At 36.4% G+C, this 16454-nt stretch overlaps 1 protein-coding gene across 6 annotated transcripts in view; it reads right to left on the bottom strand.

Annotated features, from left to right (window-relative positions):
- Positions 1 to 16034, bottom strand: part of spire1a (spire-type actin nucleation factor 1a) — a 99845-nt gene extending 83811 nt beyond the window's left edge. For 3 of the 6 annotated variants that reach the window (XM_056480353.1, XM_056480355.1, XM_056480357.1), the window contains exons 1-2: positions 15551 to 16034; positions 5847 to 5878 (exon numbers count right to left, since the gene is read on the bottom strand). In XM_056480353.1, coding sequence (XP_056336328.1) covers positions 5847 to 5878; positions 15551 to 15863 — 345 coding nt within the window. In that variant the 5' untranslated portion in view covers positions 15864 to 16034. The remainder of the gene's footprint in view (positions 1 to 5846; positions 5879 to 15550) is intronic. The other 3 variants (XM_056480354.1, XM_056480356.1, XM_056480358.1) reach the window with 1 other exon arrangement.
- Between the last annotated feature and the right edge of the window lie 420 nt (positions 16035 to 16454).

Below are 16454 nucleotides of genomic sequence, written 5' to 3'. Positions count from 1 at the left end.
ATATTTAGTGATACAAGAAAGGCTCTCTGTAGTCTCTCAAGACCCTATCATACACCCAACACAATAAGGCACAGGACATGTTTGCCCCAACGTGTTGCTATATTCAGACCAACGCAACCTTAATTTTCCATTTTCCGCCATGTTGTTTAAATAGCAAATCCATTTGCACCACTTTGTGGACTCATGAGTGTTTTGGTCTAGAAAAGACGTGTGTTGATGCGCATTGTTGGCGCGTTGCAATTTTGAGGAACTAAAATAGTGTCCAATAGATCAGCTAAGAGCAGGTCTAAAGTCCCACGTTAGTTGTGCACCTCTCTTACACATTGCTTAAAACACACAGGATGTACAGCAATACACAAATATCTTTACAAACGAAAGAGAATTAAAGGATTAAAATATTACAAAAATGATTATTTTCTACATAAACATAAAAACAACTGCCTTTATGCCTTCATCTTGGGGGGGGGGCTTTTTTTTGTTTATTCATGACAACTTCCTTTTGTATAATGTTATTATTATTAGCAGTATTATTTATTATATGCATATTTATATTTGTTTTAATAAAAACAAGCTTAGATTTGTCCACCTGTCAGGTTTTGGACCAAATGGGGCATAGCATGTGTGTTTGGATATAACGAACCACACTTCGTTATTATTGTTTATTTATTTGTTTGCTGCAAATTAGAACTGAATTTAGAAATAGTTTTGAAACAAATCTTTGCACTTAACAAACGAAATTAATTATGTAGGTTATTGGATATCTGCGTAGCCTACAACAACATTTTCATATCCACGAAAGAGAGAAAGAGAAAGTGAAAGTAAAGGCCAATTGGAGGAGGCTCGCTCTTTATCCTCACACTGGAGATGGCCTGTTTAACTGTTTTCTTGCTAGTGAAGCGTTCAGTTTTTTCACTTACAAAGTCCGCCATGTAAATAGCAAATGCGTCATGGCGAGACGCAACTGACTTAAGGGGAATGGGAGATGAGACTCTGATTGGTTTATTCTCAAAACACACCCAAAACTCATTAAGAGAATAAGCTCAACCCTGTTAGACCATGCGCTGCAATGCAGAGTGTATTTTTCTGTCCTTAAAATAGCAAAAGTGGATTCGGACAGGCCCTTAATGCTTTTGTGCCCTGTGCTTTAGACTTTGCGCCTAGATCATTGAAATAGAACCCAGTGAATCAAAGTCAAAAAGTCTTTTAAAATACAAAGAATGTATCCTTTAAATGACTGAACTGGTTCTATTATGTTTTATAATTAAAAAAAGCAACATATACATATACATATACATATACATATATATATATATATATATATATATATATATATATATATATATATATATATATATATATATATATTTAAAAACATAAAAATTGCAAAAACATTTAACTGCAACCCCATTACATTAAATGTTATCGTCGCTTAAATGTAACATTCAAAACTACATAAAATGACAAAACTACAATTGCTTAACTTACAAAAATCAACTGTTCTAAAACTTCAATTATTAGTTCTCGATCACTAGACATTATGGTGCTGCCTTCAGGAGGCCTGTCTGAAACCAGATCTTTAGGAAGACATCTGCATGGAAAAAACTGCTATTAGGTCACAGACTGCTGGGTATCCTTGGTCTGAGAAACAGCCAGACGGGGCTGTGGATGTGGCGAGTGAAGCAAACAGCAGTTCACCAATACTTCAGCTCAACTTGGCCATGAGGGCGAGGTCTTAAACATGCAAAATCACATGATCACTGAGAGAGAGAGACAGAGAGAGAAGTGCAGTAATGTGGAACAGAGCACACACACACACATACTCTTTATGAAGAGAAGACCGCCTCCGCCCAAAGCTCTGATCCAACATGAAAGTGTACACATGAAGCATTATGTACAAAGCAAAAGTGTCATCATTTACTTGTCATGTCATTACAAACCTGTATGACTTTCTTTTTTTTTTCCTCTGAAACAGAAAAGGAGATATTTGGAAGAATGTGAATGTCGCTCTTTTGGAACTGCGAGTGGTCATGAACTTGTACTGTTCTCTGAGGCCTGCTTACAAGATGTTTACACCAAAAAATATATACAAATCTCAGTTTAGAAGCAATAGGTTATCATCTGAATGGATCAGAAAGATATTTGTGAATGAATCATTGAATCACTCACTCAAATGATTTGCTCAGAAAGAGATTCATTCAAGAGGAAAACACTGCAGAGTTGATCTGAGAAACAAATACTGTTCTGCTAACGTGTAATACAGCAAATACCAATTTATGATACCTTCTCTGAAACAAATAAGGAGATATTTTGAGAAATGTGAATATAACTCTATTGTTACTCTACTGTTGAATATCAACTATGTTTTACAAAACATAGTTTATAAGTAACCGTTTTTTTCTGAATGGATCTGAATGATATTTGTGAATTGATCACTGAATCACTGACAAATGATTTGCTCAGAAAGAGATTCTTTCAAGAGGAAAACACTGTAGAGTTGATCTGGGAAACAAATACTGTTCTGCCAGATTTGAAACCATTTCAAACGGCTGTTTTTGGTTGTTTTTTTACTGCGGTGTACAAATAAATGTCAATTAATATCTTATTTTTGTGATGACATTTACTCACACTCTGATTTTCTGAAAAAACGGCAGGATGTCTCGGATGATTTTATTTTATTATATTTGATTTTATAAACATAATCTTATCAGGGTTCTTGCTGGGGGAAAAAAGAAGTACTCAATAATGTCTGCTTCAAACTAGAATTACAAAATTTTTGTAGGCCATAAACAATTTTAGTTTTACTTGTATTAAAACTGCTAACATGTAATACAGTAAACACCAATTTATGACACGTTCATGGTGAATTTAAATCCTTTAAAATGTTAAAACACAAGATCTGTCGCAATAATGAATACATCGACTTCTTGTTCAAAACATGCCATGACCTGAATAATTGTTAGTGACAATATATATAATGGCCATTATGTTTATATATTAAGGAATGTCAGCAATATTTTAGCTGATTGTGCATCTCATCTAATCTGCTTGAGAAGCCAGTCAGTTCAGGGAACTCCTTTACTACAGAAAAGATAAATGTTCATATTTTCATGAAAACTGCTGATGGTTTGGAAGTCATCATCCATACGAGCTCTGTTTTAAGGCTGCAGCTCACTTCCATAAAAGTACAAAATATATTCACAAATACTGGTAAAGCTATTTTACAAGGACATTTGGCTGCATTTACACTGCAGATCATGATGGTCAATTCCGATTTTGTGACTGTATCCGATTTTTTTCAGTGACCTGCTTAAATTATCTTTTAAAAGTGACTCATTTCCGATCGTCTGCATTTACACAGCACATGGCAAAGACGCAATGACCAGGTAAAAAAAACAAAAAAAAACAAAGAGCGGGTGCTGACTAACAGCTGATGATTAAAGAGTGCTCTTTTCTCTATTCCTATATGTAATCTGTTCGCAGTTTTTGACAAGCTGTTTTACTATAGTTTATGACAGAAAGTTTCTCATTTGTCCATCTTCTTTTGATATTTAAGCTTTTTTAAACCTTTGGGCATCTTAATGTAATGTCGATGGCGTGATTTATGGACGTGATGTATGCACTAGTTTTATTTTAGTTTATATTGGTTGCGTGACGGACATTGTGCTCTCTCGCTCTCGTTTACATGCTTAAATACCTGTGCTATATGACAATATAAAAGCTGTTTTAGTCCTCGTGTATGAGATTTAAGGTTTGCGACTCTGCTGAAGTCTGTTCTCAAATGAAAGCTGGAACAAAATATTCCAAGTTTTTTTAGATAAATTAGACATTCAGATTGAACCGGATCCTATATTAATTACATTTAGAGTTTACAAAGAATTTTTGAGACTTGCACAGGTACAACAACAGTTTGTTTCATATGGGCTGATCTCTGCCAAAAAACTTATCCTTTTTGTTTTGGAAAAAAAAAAGAAGTTCCAACCCTTAAATTAAAGCTGACAGAGTTAACGAGTACATTACATCTGGAAAAAAATCAGGCATACCCTAATAGACAAGATTTTGCAATTTGTAAAAAATTGGGTCCCCTTTTATTTCCTTTCTACAAACATGTGCTTAATAGGTTTACTATGCCTTTAGTACCTACTTTTTCCATTGGATAGCACTGGTGGGTGGGTGGTTGGGAAACGTATGTTTAATTATTGATTATTAAGTTTATGACTGTTTGCTTTTTTTTTCATTTCTTTTGAATGTCTAATAGTTAAAATTTAAGTTTTATGTTTGTATTTTTAAAAAAAAAGCCACAAAATGCTCTAAAAATGGCAATAACGTCCCTTATCACAAACATTTCTGTGATGATGCATCGAACACCACCAAAACGTTTTATTGTAAAAAAAAGAAAGAAAGAAAAAGCGTCCCTCATGTTAAATGCATGGAAAATAGTAACATTACATGGAACTTAATACTTAAAGTAAGTACACTGTAAAACCTAACATTTAACTTTATCAAATGAAATAAGTGTAGATAACTCAAAATTTACTGGAAGTTAATTCTACTCATTTAAAAAGAGTTTTGAACTTCAGTGTTGAAGGAAATGAGTTAATTAAATACCTCATAACTTAATCTTAAATGGAGGAAGTTCACAGCACTCATATAGATTTGTTTTTTAACTCAAATGGTTTGTAGCAATCGGTTTTCTCAAACGGTTTGAGTTGCCTTAACTTATTGGGTTTTACAGTACTCAGTTAGTTTGAGTTCTCTTCATTTATTGGGTTTTACTGTGCTCAAAATTGCTTCACTTAAATGGATTAAGTTCACAGTACTCATTAGGATTAGTTTTTTAACTTAAATTTTTTTTTTTTGCAATCGGTTTCCTCAAATGGTTTGAGTTACCTTAACTTATTGGGTTATACTTATTGTAGCAACTTTGAACAAAATGAGAGGGTGAAAAAGTCTGAATTTCAGTTATGGCTGAAAACACTTAGACATCATCTCTCATCAATCGAAAGAGTCACACTCCTCATAAATGTTTACAAAATGGCTTTTCTGTGCTACGCATCGCCTCTAACGGAAAAAGTGTTTGTGTGCAGATGAGGCAGAGCCCTGCTGTTTTGCTCTCTGAATATCCTCTCATTCACAGTCACGAGTCTACCATCCAGTGCTCGCTTGATAATCTGCTTCAGAGAAGGCTTGAATGCAAGCATGCACAGCCGCATGTGTTTTTCTGTTTGTGTGTGTGTGTGTGTGTGTGTGTGTGGGGGCGAGAGATTGCATGTGTGCATCCCCTCTGTGGACCCATCTGTTACCGCTGAGGGCATTTTAAAATATATCAGCCAAGAGATTTCAGATTTAAAAAAATTTAGCATCATATACATATATACACGTGCAGCGCTTGCTTTGTTTACAAAATGAATCAGCAGTAAATGCATCTCGTCCTGTACAAATCAGATGGCAGGAGATCTTTTGGTGGTGAAAAGCTTGGGAAAACTTTCCGAATGGATTACGGCAAAGCTTTGGCTACTTCCCAGAGTGGCAGGGAGCGTTAGAGACCAAAAACATTGAATCTTTGAGATCTACACTGCTGTCAGGCCAACAAAGAAGAAAGAGCTAATGAATACCATCAAAACAATGAGGTTGCCACAGATGCGGGGACTCCCAAAAAACCACTCACACCTAATTCACACAGCCGAAACCTTCAGAAGCCAAACAAACAGAGTAGAAAACTGGGTTTTTTCCTCAGGATGCCTTGTCAAGCTGATTGTCGTTGCCAAATATAGCAACAGAATGAGTCATTTTTTCACAAAAGTCAAAAACCAGTCTGGCACCTCAACAAAGCGAAAAGAATGACTCACCTCTATTGATGAGCTGGGCGGTGTGTGCTTATCTGCAATGGGGAGAACAAAAAGTAAAACATTAGATCCCACTCAATGTGTTCAAATCACATAAATCAAAACATTTATACATTTATTAACACACATATCTCTTTGTCTATAAATCTGTCAATTATCTTAAAGACTTTTCTATTTGGTGGTGGTTGTTATTAGTGCATTTCTAAAAGTGATTGTCATGTTTTTCTGGTTGGTTGCCTGATGAGGTTTGGGTTACTATATGATAGTGTCATCATTTTTGTTTTAACAATGTGTGAGCTGACATTAATTAGTGCAAAAAAAAACATAAATACATTTTGAAATACCTTGTATAAGATTTAAGAAATAATTCAGGCATAATCAATGGCTTGCCGTGCGTTTACGGATTTTAAATGCACAAAGTGGTTGCCTATAAAACCATTTAAACTGTTTGGATTTAAAATCGTTTATCACAAGCTGTTGATTACCCTACTTATTCTATGGTCATTTACCAAGGCATAGACAAGTGTTAGCTACCTCGTTGTGAATATTTTGGAGCATATCTGCAAGTTGGTTGATCCCCATCATCTCCCTGGTGAAGTGAGAGTCTGGCTGCAGATTGGGTGCACATGCAAGCTGAGACTGCATGCGATGTTTTAAATGTGCACACCTAATTCCGCCCCTAACCCCACCCCTACCCTCCACAGTGATGTCATTGGGGTGCACTCACACTATGCCATCCGAACCGTGCCCAGGCACGTTTCCTGGTTCATATGACAAGTGTGAGTGTTCCGAATTGGGCTCAGGCTGGGTTCAGTTGGCTGATCCTTGCCCGGTTGAAAGAGGTGTGCCAAAGCATGGTTCGGTTGGGCTTTGGTGTGGTATGCTTGTAGTGTGAGTGCAAAGCGTGACTGAGCCCGAAACTGAAGACGCGACATCACTTTTAAAGGACTGTTTCATATGAATTTATTAATCGTTCTTAATTTTCAATTAACGCAAACTGTAATAGTTTATTAAAGATGCAAAACCCCTCGCTGCATGTCAGCTGCAACTTCAGCAAACCTCTTAATACCTGCAGCACGAGGATTTTAATGATAATTTATGACCTTCAAAAGTGGTGGATCTGTTCCCACAAAATATTTGACTGTGTGTCATTGCATCCCAAACGACTAAATTGATATAACTAAAGCAATCTTCACTGTGCTGAGCGAGAGCGCTTCTCTTCCTGTAAACTGAACAGTCGCATCATCTATGAAGTAAGTGTGCTCAGGTTCGAAAGGTAAAGATGCAGTGTGAGTGCAGATCGTTGGGGGAGAGGGGACAACTGCGTTTCGGCACTGTTCAAGGCAACCGTGTCTAGTAAGAGTACGCCCTAGCTCTACTGAGTGCACGTGTCTGAGACTGCATCGCTTAGCCTGCATTTGCAAGTCTGCAGCCAGATACTACTAAGTGAAGCACATGTCCTTGCTCTTGAGGTTACAACAGAAGCAAACCACTAATTATGTATATGTTATATAATCATCATAATTATTAACAAAGTTTATTAACTGCATTTGTTTAGTTTTGTTTTTTTCTATTAAACATATCAAGTGAGTTTAAAGCATACAGGCACAAGAAACCACAGCATTTGTAGCTTTAACTAAGACTAGTTAAATTTAGGCATGGGCCGGTATAAGTTTCTGACGGTATGATAACCTTGGATAAAATATCACTGTTTCACAGTATTGTGTTTATTGCTGTAAAATAATTTCTTTTAAATGTCTTAGTAAAAAAACTACAACTTTTTCCCCCATTTAACACAATATATTACATTTTAGGAAAGATTTATAATATTTTGGAACAGTTAACATGTCGGTCAACATAATTAAAATAAACCATTGACTTCTACTATATTAGGTTCAAAACACAGATTTCTTTACAACACATTATAAAACACTTAAACACTTTACATACACCTTGGAACCAGTATAACAAAATATTTTTGCCATTTTAATACATTGACTTTTCCAAACCTTAAAACCAGTTATCATCCCATGCCTAATTAAATTACATTTTTATAATGAAGACTGCCAAATGTCATTTTACATTAGATTTTTAAATATTTGTGTCCAACTGCCATTAAGACTTACCAGACAAATAAAAAGCACTATTTTCTCTCATTTGTATGTCTGAATTCAAAAAGTCTGAATTTCAATTATGGCTGAAATCACTTAGACATCATCAAGTGAAAGCCTTCACACCCCTCATAAATGTTTACAAAATGGTTTATCTGTGTTATGCATCTAGTACTCAATAAAGCGTTCACTTGCTTCACCTTGAAAATGTAGGCTGACGACTTCAATAGAAGCAAACCACTGATTACCAGCTTCACAACTCATAGCAGATCTGTTTAATGGTTTAGAAGTTAGCACTAAAAATCAGTTCCCATGTACAAATGAATGGAACCTTACAGAAAGAACCTGACTTCTTCTTTCTGTTGTACGCACTGCAGGTGGTGGTTAATTAGATGTTTGGTCTAAGTAAAAATAATAATTAAATCCACTATTTCTCAGGTGCCTCTATCAATAGCAGTTTCTCCAAAACACACCACACCTCAACACGATTCAATTCTAAACCACAGATGACAATGGATGAGATATGTGCTCAAGTTTAATATTTGAGCAATTCCAGATGTGACATTTCATTAAAAACTTAAAGCATAAATACACAGAGAAAGTATGTTAACATCATATAAAAACATCTGTTTATATCTTCCAAAACAACTAACCACAGAGTTATGGGATCAGAAAAGTATCAATCTGTAAACATTTGTAAAATTTTAAATAAGGAAAATAAATATGCGTTACGGAAGTGACCCAAAAAGGTATGCGAGTTTACAGTAGGGTAGCAGGGTTTACTGGTACTATGGTAGTATCGGGATACTTTGGCTCCAAAATACTGGCGCTGCCACTGTAGTTTGAAAATGGTAGTATCGTCATTAACGGTCTACAATACATAATATTGCATGTGGAAAAGTCACTAAAATGCTCACACGTTTGTGCAACAATAGACTCTTTCATTTGAATAGAGAAGCCTTTTAAGGTTGCAAAACTGTGTAGAATTCTACCTTTAGCCTATTGCACGCTTTATTTCTGACGCTTCAGTTTAAACGCACATATGAATCAGTTCATTTCTGTCAATATGATTTAGTAGCTACAACAACCGCAACAATCTCTTTAAAAGAACGACTCACAAAGTGAAATTCTGAATTACTTTGTATTCCTATCGGATAAGACGACAACACAAACAATAGATGAAAAATCTTGTAAGAAAAATGCTCTTTTTGTAACAAATTTCGTTCAGTAAAATTTGTATCTTTATTTTAATGAATTTTTTGTTGGTCAGATATCTACAAAATAAACAAAAAGAGCTCATGCATTTTAGGTAAAGTAATGTGCAGATACTTTTTCAATAATAAGGGAATTATGAATTAAATTCAAGTAGTAGGGCTGGCTGACTTGGCCAAAAATCAAAATCTCGATTAACTGAACATTTTAACTCGATTAGGATTTATGAATGATTATTTTATTTATTTTATGTTTTTGCCTTCATAGTTCATTGACAGGTTTTGTCCAATAAATATGCTCACATATTACAAATCAGAGATTTTTGAATGATGGGCGCATTACTTGATTTTAAAATAATTGAAGGTCGGCGCCAATAGCCTAGTGGTTAGTGCGTTGACACAAAGCACAGAGGTGCTCGCGGTGACCCGAGTTTGATTCCCGGCTTGAGGTCCTTTGCCGATCCTTCCCCTTTCTCTGCTCCCCACACTTTTCTGTCTCTAATCTCCAGACAATAAAGGTGAAAACCCATAAAAAATTATTATTAAAAAATAAATAAATAAAAAAAATTATTGAAGGAAAAACACACCGTCTATGATTATTTATTGTACATCAACGTTGAACAACTGAAATTTTTCTGCGACCAATCACAAAGCCTGCTCTAAGTGTCGTTGCGGTGTGTAGTTACATTGTTTAAGAGGTGCGCGGGTATGCAACCGTGCGAAGGCTGTGCCGGACCTTACGTGTGCGCTCAATGCAGAAGTATAACTTAATCAGTGTTAAGGCTGGTTTATACTTCTGCGTCGAGTGATCGGCATGACCCACGGTGCATGCCTCGCATGTTGCCGTGCATTTATACTTCTGCATGCTGTTCGTGTTGCTCTGCAATAGCTCTTTCAAAACGCTACCTGGCAGTAGGTGGTCCCGCCCACACTTGTCAGCGCTACCAAGCTGACCAATCACAAAGCTTGCACTACATGTCATTGCGACATGTAGTTAAATTCTTTGAGAGGTGCGCGTCAGTGTCGAGGACAGCCATGGCGAGGGCTATGAGATCACATGCAGGCTGCGCCTGCGGATCACATGACTTCACTCACGGTATGGAAAATAATTGAAAAAAGCTACCTGGTAGCTACCTAATTTTGATCGATTATAGGCCTATTATAACAAAAATATAGTATTTCTGACAACTTTATTTCATGGACTTGAGTTATGAATTACAGCATTGCAATACTACTTGGTATCACAATACTTTAACTGGTATACTATGGTAACGTGAATTATTGCTATCGCGCAACCCTAGTTTACAGTATACAACATACTTTGTTTTGCAAAAATAAAAAGAAATATTGTTAATCAAAAGAATAAAAGTCAGCTATCTATAGAACAAACATGATTGTATTTATTTTATTTGACTTTTTGCATTTATGAGGAAAAATCTTTGTTATGTATGTGACATCTCTCTGTTTTAGACATGACAGATGTGAAATTGGCACTTGTGTGACTTTGGTAAATCAAACATAATTGCAAGAAAACATTGATGGAGATTTTTGAGTATTTTGACAGTACTGTAAAATACAAGCCTACACAAAAAACCTAGAAAGAGTTTTATTTAAATAATAATTTCTTTTTTTTTCAGGACAAGGTTGACATTTACATGGAATTGCTCATTTATATTTGCATACTAATAATAATCACAATAAAAGATATTGTTTATTAACTGTATTTGCTGAGGCTTGCATCTATAGACGGGTTTGCAGTATATGACTAAATTTAATAAAAGGGAAATTGAGCATGGAAACCCCTTCCCCCACTTCTTTATTACAGAGAGAGACCTAGGGGTTCACCTCAGACAACCTTCACATGAAATATTAACTCAAAATCTATAGGAAACAGACTGAGAGGCAATTTACACCAGTGCAGCCTGAGATACACAACATCTAGAAATGGGTTGGAATCATAATGTCTGTCTCTCAGCCCTTCCTTTAGTGGCACTGAAGGTATAATGTTACAGTGTTAAAAGAAAGAGCTTCCTTTGGGACTGGCGGAGACCCAGAGTTCACTGCTGCCGCTAATGAATGAACCCAGTGTCATTGCAACGGCCATTTTCAACAACTGAAAAATCAAATATAACTGAAGGTGCGCACAGAAGTCTGAACTGAATCCTCAATCCATCCTGACATAATGAAGGTCTTTTTCAAGAAGTTCTTTTGTCTTTTAGCACAACTCGGATGGCCTTTTCATTGTTGTATGAAAACATACGAGTACTGTAATATTATCTTCCTATAAAGATGAAAGGAGATCACTGAAAATTATTCATCCTGCATTCTGACCTGGTTACCTTGGAAACCTATTCGCAAGGGTGCCTGACAAAAAAGCAGGTGCAAACCCACCTGACTAGAAAAAAATATATACAAATAATTTTTACATTTGTAAATTAAGTTTTACTCTGTAAACGACTTGAAATTTTCAAATTTTATATCAAAGTGTTGTTAAAAAAAACACAATTTAAAACACAAAACATTAGGGGTGTCAAAATTAATTGTTTCTTTGGTGCACCGCGATGCAGACGTGGACAATTCGGTATCGGTTCAGTAATAATCATAACTCGTTATTATGTACTGACGTCATTTATCTCATATGCGCTATGTCGCCGTAGCTTACTATGGCGAGGGAGGCGAGCGCGAGTATTTACAACACTCCAACTGCTTAATAACTCATAAACTCTGCACAATTTCACTGCGTGTGTGTTTTCTGGACAGTCTTTCACGGACACTTACAGCAGAAGCCCCTATTTCACTGCGATTGAGAGAATGAAAGTACTCCATTTCTCTCTCTCTCTCGTACTGTGGCCCATTTGACCTGCTAGCGTGACCTCTCCTTTCGGATGTTTTACAGCGATACTTCTGGATACAGAATCAGCTGTGATTGCCGCTGCTGCTTATCAGTGTCACTCATCTGTGAAGAGCGCAGCGCGCAAGAGCCAATCGCAGCCCTTTTTGTTGAGCGTGTGACCAATCAAAGGGGTGTAAGACAACTTGGTAGACAAGGATCAGAAAGCGAGCGGGATGTTTATATTTGTTTATATTATTTGCTAAAAATGCTCAGGTTGTTTAAAGGTACAGTTTAAAAAATAATAAACTGTGTATGGAAAGTGACGTCAATGCTCCATATCGAATTGAACCGAATTGATGGCATGACAATCGTAACCGAACCGAGAGACCAGTGTAGGTTCACAGCTCTACAAAACATGTTATGTATATGCTTATGCTATGTTTTTGTGTTTATATTCACTTTTAGACAACACAATATTCATTCATTCATTCATTCATTCACTTTGCTTTGACTTAATCCTTTATCTATCAGTGGCAGTGGTGTCAGGAATTTAACTTTACTAAGAAGTTTTAAAAATGTGTACTTTCACTTTCCCTCGAGTACATTTTCAGCGCTGTATCTGTACTTTTACTCCACTATTTTCATTCAACGTGTAGGCACAACTTTATTATTTTTCTTGTCTATGGTGATTGGCTAATAGAGAAGAAGCAGAAGTAGAGTACTAGAATTAGAATAATAATAATTATTTTACCAAGCCAAGTTCAACAATTTATTTAAAAACAAGCCAGCTTAATATATTAATAATTATGTTAATGATATATTACTATTATAGAAGAAAATACTAACAACCTCTGTGACAAATATGCTGTATTATCTGATGCCTTGATGCAACACCTTGTAAAGACAGAGTGAACGCTTTATCCATCTCAGATTAACCTATATCTTTCAGTTAGGCTTATCAGGAGAGCTTGCGCTTGTCATTTTTTTCTAGTTAGGATGCATGCTGTTTCATGGATTGCTGCAACTACAAATTGCTCTAGCTTTAGCAATCCGAGAAAACTACCTGGAGCATGGACACAGATTTAGGTTAACACACACATAACATCTCTAACAAACTCAAACAATTTAACACAGTTAAAGAGACAGTCTTATTCATCAGGACTGAATCTGGCACCTTCACAAGTCTGATATCATTGGCCAGTCAGCGTAATTTGAACATACCCACATCTGCCCGGCCAGCAAACTTCCCAAAGACAGCAGAATTCAGCAGACATTTGTGTTACATAAGCATTTGATTTTCCTGTCCGATAAAGAGTATCTGATCTAATTACCTGCTTGACATTTGGCACTATACGCTTTCAGGGCAAGAGACTTGTATTTCCAATCAGGGGAAAAAAGTGGACTATTGTGTGTCAGCTGCATTTGATAATCTTAAAAATGACTTTGATGATGATTATGATAAATAATATTCAACTAAATCACACTATCGTAAATCTTTATACGTAAAAGCAGAAGAAATCTACAGAAGTGTTCCTTGGAAAATGCACTTAACATTAAAGCACTAGCTAAATAAAAAAAGCTCAAAATCTAATTCACCCATTGTCGAAATCCTTAATTAGGGTGATGTAAGGATTGAGACATTCATCCCAATAATTATACTTATAACTGGCAAGTCAGATTAACTCCCAAAGGAGAAACAGAGATGGAGGCCAAATCCAAAAGCCTCAGGCTAAGGAACTTAAATGAGATAATGGCAGAAAATTTAATTTTACTTCTTCTGTCTGAGAAATCCCTCTCTCTAAATTAATTATTATGGAACAGAAGAGAAAGTAGTAATCTATATTCAAAGCACTACACTATTTTGTGTTTGAAATGCAGCGATATGCTAAAAATGTCATTTTCAAAGGTGTTAACTTTTAATAGTGATGACTTTAAGGAGGTTTTAAAAACATTTGACAAAAGAGGTTTTACTTAGGTGTCTGCTTCCAACTGAATTTACAAAAATAATTTTATATATCTACAAAGCATATAAATTGCAACTAAAGGACCTATTTCATATGTAAAACGAAACAACACTTAATCTGACATAAATTTACTTAAACTGAGGTAAAGTTGATATTTAAATTGGCACATTCTGATTTTCTTCTTAAAAATTGGAAAAGTATTATTGGCAAGTTCTAACTAAGGAAATCATAACTTCAACATATTTGCATTTCATTGCCTTGTACTTGTACATGTGTAATGACAATAAAGTTGAATCTAATGAGCCAAAGGCAGCACGGTGGCGCAGTGGTTAGCACTGTCGCCTCATAGCTAAAAGGTTGCTGGTTCGAGTCCCGGCTGGGTCAGTTGGCATTTCTGTGTTGAGTTTGCATGTTCTCCCCGTTTTTTGCACATCTCCCCGGTTTCCTCCAGGTGCTCCAGTTTCCCACTCAGTCCAAAGACATGCAGTGTATCAGTGTGCGTGTGTGAATGAGTGTGTATGATTGTTTTCCAGTACTGGGTTGCAGCTGGTAGGCCATCCGCTGTGTAAAACATATGCTGGATAAGTTGGCGGCTCATTCTGCTGTGGCGACCCCTGATGAATAAAGGGACTAAGCCAAAGGAAAATTAATGAATGAATAATAGCAGCCAATGACTATCAAAGTAAAACATTGCTAATGTTGTTAAAAGTCATTTCAATGCAATTTCAGACCCAATATTCAAATTAGCGAGGTAAACAATATAAGGACCGTTAATTGTGCGAATATAAAACCAACTTATACTTATGCTGTTATGTTATATTAAAAGGCATTTTAGTCTGCATCTGCCATAAATCACAGTAAAAATACATAATAGTTATTTTTGAACAGAAAACATATTGTTATCAGGATGCATTTTGATGAATGAAAAAAATATGTATTTTAAACTTTAATTATTTCTTATTTTTATTGAATTTTTAATTATTGTGATGTCTGAAATGGCTATTTTCTTCAATTTAAACTCATTAAATTTAATTATTGATGCATTGTGTGTTCCAAACAGCATATAAACATGCCTAAATGATGAATCTAGACAGTAAGTATGCATGATCTCACACGAATACAAGGCCAAAGAGCAGGTCCCTATTGTTGGCCTCATGACTGAAGGTGCTTATGGATGAATCCATCACATGGCCCTATTGTTTACAACGGCACGATGGTCTCCACGACACAACCGGTATTTCGGACAGCAAACGGTCTGTAAACGGTAATGCGATGAATAAAGGTCCAGGAACCACGAGACGCTAATATAATAAAAGCAAACGTAGAAAGTATAAATTAAATTCTCGTGTTTTAAAACATCCTCGAATAAAGCGCCTAAAATATGCATGTGAAGCTAGAACTGAGGTGTGTGGGCGTCCCTAAATGTTTCTAAATATAAAATGGCTTCCGTTAATCAAAATAACACCGTTTATATTTTGGATGTCAGTGTAATGCAGATGTAAATAACCCGTCTTGGATGCCAGGCTTCATGCTGCGCCATTTAATGCGCATTTACTGTGACTTCTTCACGTGTAAACATCACGGTTACCTGGATCGTTCGGCTGATATAATTTCACATTCCCGTCCTTCCGGATCCTCACATCTCCAGGACCTGCAATCCGTCCAGGTGGACTCACGCCTGTCTCTTTCCGCCTGTGTTTTTGCGTTAACCACCTGCAGCACTGATAACACACGGCCCAGGCTTGCTCCTCGTTGATCGGTTGACTGTACAGTGTTAAAATCTCCTCCAAACACAATTCCTCTTCCCCGTCCGTACAATCCATAGCGATGTCTTCAGTTCTCGCTCCATCTCCGGGATCCTGGAGAGCCGACGGTGAGATTAACATTCCTCCGTCAGTCATTCTTGGTCTCCGGGCTTCCAGAGAGCGGGACTGACTGTGTGTTTGGGTGAAAATGAGACAGAAACGGTATGTTTACGTTAGTTCTGTCATCGAGAAACACCGTATGCGTGTCCGCCTCTGCCGCCTGTGTGTCGATACCTCTGACTGAACGCGGACTGTGCTGCTACTGCTCTCGGACTCCCGGAGGCGCTCATATGACTTTTCCGCATGGTCTCAGAGTCAGTCAGTCCTCTGCCATGGAATTAAAACGATAATTAAATAGACTTATTTATTTATTTATTTAAAAGTGTTATCAATTTAAAAGTAAGTAAAATTGGAACTAGTAAGAAACACATGACTAGTTTTAAACACCTCATTTTATAAAATAATATTTTTATTCATTCATTTTCCTTCCGTTTATACATCAGGGGTCGTCACAGCGGAATGAACCACCAACTTATTCAGCATATGTTTAAAAAGTGGATGCCCTTCCAGGTGCAACCCAGTACTGGGAAACACCCATACACACTCATCCACACACATACACTATGGCCAAATTAGGCTTATTTAATTCACTTATAGCATGTGTCTTTGGACTGTGGGGGAAACGTG

The sequence above is a fragment of the Danio aesculapii genome, chromosome 19, assembly GCF_903798145.1.
Source record: "Danio aesculapii chromosome 19, fDanAes4.1, whole genome shotgun sequence".
NCBI classification, from domain to species: Eukaryota; Metazoa; Chordata; class Actinopteri; order Cypriniformes; family Danionidae; genus Danio; species Danio aesculapii.
The sequence above is the reverse complement of the archived record's forward strand: the minus strand, read 5'-3'. Positions and strand labels throughout refer to the sequence as shown.